This window comes from Mchenga conophoros, linkage group LG3, assembly GCF_057382185.1.
Source record: "Mchenga conophoros isolate Kocher_MC1m ecotype Shallow Benthic linkage group LG3, M_conophoros_male_GT1.1, whole genome shotgun sequence".
Taxonomy (NCBI): Eukaryota; Metazoa; Chordata; class Actinopteri; order Cichliformes; family Cichlidae; genus Mchenga; species Mchenga conophoros.
Window position 1 is genome coordinate 18,685,953 of NC_140528.1, and position 4,998 is coordinate 18,690,950.

General features: G+C 48.4%; 1 protein-coding gene across 1 annotated transcript; it reads left to right on the forward strand.

Moving 5' to 3' along the window:
* Positions 1–1,219: 1,219 nt before the first annotated feature.
* LOC146577542 (neuroligin-4, X-linked-like) lies at positions 1,220–2,525 on the forward strand. The gene is made up of 2 exons (XM_085268383.1): positions 1,220–1,335; positions 1,641–2,525. Exons 1-2 carry the CDS (start codon positions 1,235–1,237, stop codon positions 2,467–2,469), a joined length of 930 nt encoding a protein of 309 aa, XP_085124509.1. The 5' UTR covers positions 1,220–1,234; the 3' UTR covers positions 2,470–2,525.
* Positions 2,526–4,998: the final 2,473 nt, after the last annotated feature.

Genomic DNA, 4,998 nt, shown 5'->3' on the forward strand with positions numbered 1-4,998 from the left:
TTTTTTGGTAATGTGCTGGAAAAGCTTGAAAATTGACCTTGAATGTGCTTAAAAAGTGCTTGAATTTGACCCTAAAAATGTGTATGAACCCTGTATATATTGCAGTATTTACATTTTATAGTAGGAATTTCATGGCAACAGCTAATCTTTATTTTGTTTACTGGGAAATGAAATGCTGCCAATTCACAAAGCTGTGCTTCAGCTGCACTTCCTGTTGTAGACTTGTGATGCACACAGGCTCTGTTCCAGCACTCAGCATGTTCTTCCTTATTTGCTCCACCAGGGGGAGCTCCTAAACTATGACATCCTGATAGGAGTGAACCAGGGAGAGGGGCTGAAGTTTGTGGACGACAGTGAGGACAACGACGGCATCTCAGCTGCGGCGTTCGACTACACCATCTCCAGCTTTGTTGACAACCTCTACGGCTACCCAGAGGGTGAGGACGCCACCTCTGTACACTGCCACTTTTTCAGTTATTCCATTTTACAGCCTCCTCTCACTTAACTGCATTTTGCAGCATCATCAGGTTTTGTCTCATTAGGAGCCGCGTTTGTTGATTTGTTCGTTTTTTTCTGTTTGCTGTATTCATTAAAATAAACGGATAATCGTCAAAATGACAAATGTGGACAATTATCAAAGCTTACATTACAATTCTGACAGCTTGAGTTCACATGAATTTTCAAAAGAATATAAAAAGCTGTGAAAGTGCTTTAAGCGTTTAAAACATGCGAGTAAAGAATGGAATCAGTAACATGTGAGCCCAGTGAAGTGCATCAAACAAGACAAGCGTGCTAAAGAGAGCCACTCATCCACATCACGGCGTGTCTGCGCCTTAACCTTTGAGGCTCTGTGGGCAGTAATGCTATCATCCCCCAGGTAGTGGGCTCCCAATCTCAGTGTCGGTGTTTCTGACAGATCGGCCTGCGAACCCCTCACAGCCGGACCACAGTCACAGTACAGACATGTTTGGATAATGCAGTCATGCTTCCTCTCTGCTGCCTGTCACTCCTTCTGTTATCAGAAAGACTTTTTTTCCTCTCTAGATTTCTCACTCACTTCCTGTTTACGGACCACCAGTGGGTGGCACCAGCTGTGGCCACTGCCAAACTCCATGCTGAGTTTCAGTCCCCAGTTTACTTTTACACGTTCTACCACCACTGCCAAACCGAGACGCGGCCCGAGTGGGCCGACGCCGCGCACGGAGACGAGATACCTTACGTGTTCGGCGTACCGATGATCGGTGCCACGGACCTGCTCCCGTGCAACTTCTCCAAGAACGATGTGATGCTGAGCGCTGTGGTCATGACTTACTGGACTAACTTCGCAAAGACTGGGTAGGCCTCATGTCACAGTAGTGTAAACTGTACACGTTACTGTATGTTCTCTGACAGCCTTCTAGTCATGTTGAATACTTGAATCTGGGTTGCTAGTTTAATTCCCGTGTGGCTTTGAAGAATTGAACATACTGGTTCACCAAAAGCATCCAGATCCCAGAGCAGCCGGTTGGTCTTAGATAGTTTAAAGGTTGCACAGAGAATGGGCCTCCTGTCTGTATTCAGTGTATTGATGCCACATGTTACTTATAATGGAGACTGAATATAACTTTGAACTGAAACGTTTAACCTTTATGCTCCACCAGGGACCCCAACCTGCCCGTCCCTCAGGACACCGAGTTCATTCATACCAAGCCCAACCGCTTCGAGGAGGTCATCTGGACCAAGTTCAACTGGAAGGACAAGCAGTACCTTCACATCGGTTTGAAACCTCGTGTCAGAGACAACTACAGAGCTAACAAAGTGGCCTTTTGGCTGGAATTAGTCCCTCATCTTCACAGCCTGCACGACGTGCTCTTTCCCACCACTACGCGCTCCCCCGCAGGCCGTGACCCCGGCACCATGAGGCCCAGAAACAACGTTCCTCGAACCACTCGTCATCCTTACCCTACCTTCCCATCAGATCCTGAGCCCGAGGGCTCAGAGCGCCCGCCCCAGGACCTCTTTCCCAGACACACCCGCGACTACTCCACCGAACTGAGCATGACAGTTGCAGTTGGAGCGTCGCTCTTCTTCCTCAACATCCTGGCCTTCGCCGCCCTTTACTACAAGCGTGACAAGCAGCACGAGATGCGCCGGCACCGGCTGTCCCCTCAGCGGGGCGGCCCCGCCAACGACCTGGCTCACAGCCAGGAGGAGGAGATCATGTCCCTGCAGATGAAGGACTGGGAGCACGACGCTCACCACGACATGGAGCCCCTGCGACCCCACGACATCCTGCGGCCCGCCTGCCCTCCCGACTACACCCTGGCGCTGCGCCGCACCCCCGACAACGTGCCGCTGATGACGCCAAACACCATCACCGTGATCCCCAGCACCATCACCAGCATGCAGCCTCTTCACGCCTTCAACACATTCCCCTCCACCGGCCACAACAACACCCTGCCCCACCCCCACTCCACCACCAGGGTATAGTAGGGACAGGCCCGACACAGCGCCACCTAGGGACCAGGAACACTGGCTCTGCTACCGCTCTGGAAGGGAGGCCTCTAGACGTGGGCCTTCGTTCTGTCCTCTTATTCTCTTCTTTCTCCAAAAGCAACTACACCTGCTGCGTCATGTGCTGTGAAACTTGGCAGCTCCCTCCACTGGTGGCATGTGGAGGTGCAACTGAAGTGTCCAGCAGCAGATGAGCAGTTTGGGGTGGGTGACTCAGATCTTTCAAAGATACTGTTTTCAAAGACGGTCTGCTGTTTCCAGGCTCAAGACCTCCAACATTTGTCAAAGGGACGAATGCTCTCTCGCTCCTCGCTGTTTTCTCTTTTTTACGTTGGCGTCATCTCTTTTTCCATCTCCTGTGTGTTATGTGCACATTATGCTTCTCTTTTCTACATCCGTGTTTTATTACTGCTCTCTTCCTCTCATTTGACACGCCTCCCTCCTGCTCTTCTCTAAAAATTCCCGATCTGCTGAGCAGTTTGGAGGCGGGAGGCGTACACTAAACATATAACTATGAAAACACTGATATCTTTCATTCGACCAGCATTTTTAGGTGCCAAGTAAGTACTGCTGTGTTTCATTTCTCATCGAGGGAGAAGAAAAACCAAAGAAGAATAGAGTATCGCTATTTACCGTCAACTAACAGAGTTCTGTCATGTTCTCATGACAAAGTGCCAAACTGGCCTCAGTCGTGATTTTCTTTCTTCCATCTTCTCTCTTTTTGTTGTTTTGTTTGAAGCATTTGTTTAATTGTTGTTTTTTATTGTGTGGAAAGAATTTTTCTGAAAATATAGATATAGAGAAATGATATTATATATAGTTCTATATAAAATGTGTACAAAGGAGAAAGTATATAAAAGGGTTTTCTCAGTGGGGGATCTATGCATGAATTATTTTTAAAGACGCGGGGAAAAGGACACTGTACCTGTCGATGCACGTTTCCCAAAATCTAAACGAGTCATATCGCTCCATGTTTGCTACTTTTGGTTTTTGGTTTTCTCCCGCAGAGTAAGAGCATCGCAGGAGCATCGCAGGAGCATTGCAGGAGCATCGCAGGAGCATCGCAGGAGCATCGCAGGAGCATCGCAGGAGCTCCTGAAGTCAAACGACGCCTCCCAGCACTCATTTATTAAAACGGAGTCGATGCCAAAAGTCTTAAACGTTAGAATCAAAGCAACAGCTGTGAACTCAGTCATGGTGTCATGTGCAGCCTCCGTCTTACTGTCACTACTTTTTCATTTTAGGGTACGTGAGGTAAAGCGTCCGTCAATGTAGCTTGATTGTACAAAATTATTTTTCTACGTTATTAACAAAACAGAGCAGAGACTGATGCTGCTCCTGTCTGACCCCCTTATGTCTGCCACATGTGTATTCTGACTTCATATCATCACTGCTCCCTCCCTCCTCCTCTCTCCATCCTACACCGCCTTTGTTATTTAACACCGACCCCCCCCAAACTGATAATCAGACAAATTCCCAAACAGCTGACTTCACTGTGTCGACACCGTTCCTGACTATTTCTGACCTCAGCTCAGCTCTGCTATTATCCTCACATTAAGGGTTCGTTCACCTGCCTGCAGATGATCTGTGAGCTCGTCAGTTGTAAATTAAACTCTAAGCACACTGAGGGTAACCGGGAGGCGTTCAGGGCCTGCAGTGCAGAGCTGCAACATGAAAAAAAGGGATGGGGGCTCAGATCTCCTGAACAGGGTGGAAACAACACGGTGGGTTTGTGCTGTTTGTGATTCCTGCTCCGTCACTCTGGTGGAGACCACTGCAGCTCAGCAGCGCTCCCTGCTGACCCTCTGATGAAGATGTCAACAGTATGTAAACTGAGCTGATGTGCTGCTGTTTGAGCCCACGTGGTAGCGTACGTCCAGTATGGGAGAACTTAGTCACCGGTGCTGTCTTTGCTTGTGCTCTAGCTTTAGCCTGTTTGATTGTTTGTTTTCTATTTTATTACTGCCTAAAAGGGGAGGTGGGGGAAACACATGCCTGACTTCTCCTGTCAGAGGTTTTGTAAGCTCAGTGGAAGGGAAACGTGCACAATGTAAATCATAAAACAACTGAGTGGGGCTGTGCTGCAGGTGGATCAGTGCTATGGACAGTAGCTGTGGAAAAGAGACTGGACAAAGACTCTCAGCCTTAAATACAGGACAGAGGATGATCCGATCATCTTTCAGCTAACAGTGTCGAGCAGAAGGACGGCCGGCTGATGCGTCCGTACGAACCCTTTTGTACTCACTCCTGTGTATAAGGAGGTGGCGAGGGGTTGTGTAGTTAACCTCAGTGATAGGTTTGTAGCATAAACCTATTCGTTGGAACGTTAAGGACAATTTAATTACATAGCAAAGCAAGACACGAGTAGGCAAAGTTCTTTATGTTTCCCGTGCACGGGAGAGAACCGGACAAACGCCGTTCCTTCGCTTCACCCCAGTTGCTCTCGTCCGCTCCCCCGTAACACTGCTCTTTTATTGAGGTTACATGAATATACATATGACGTTC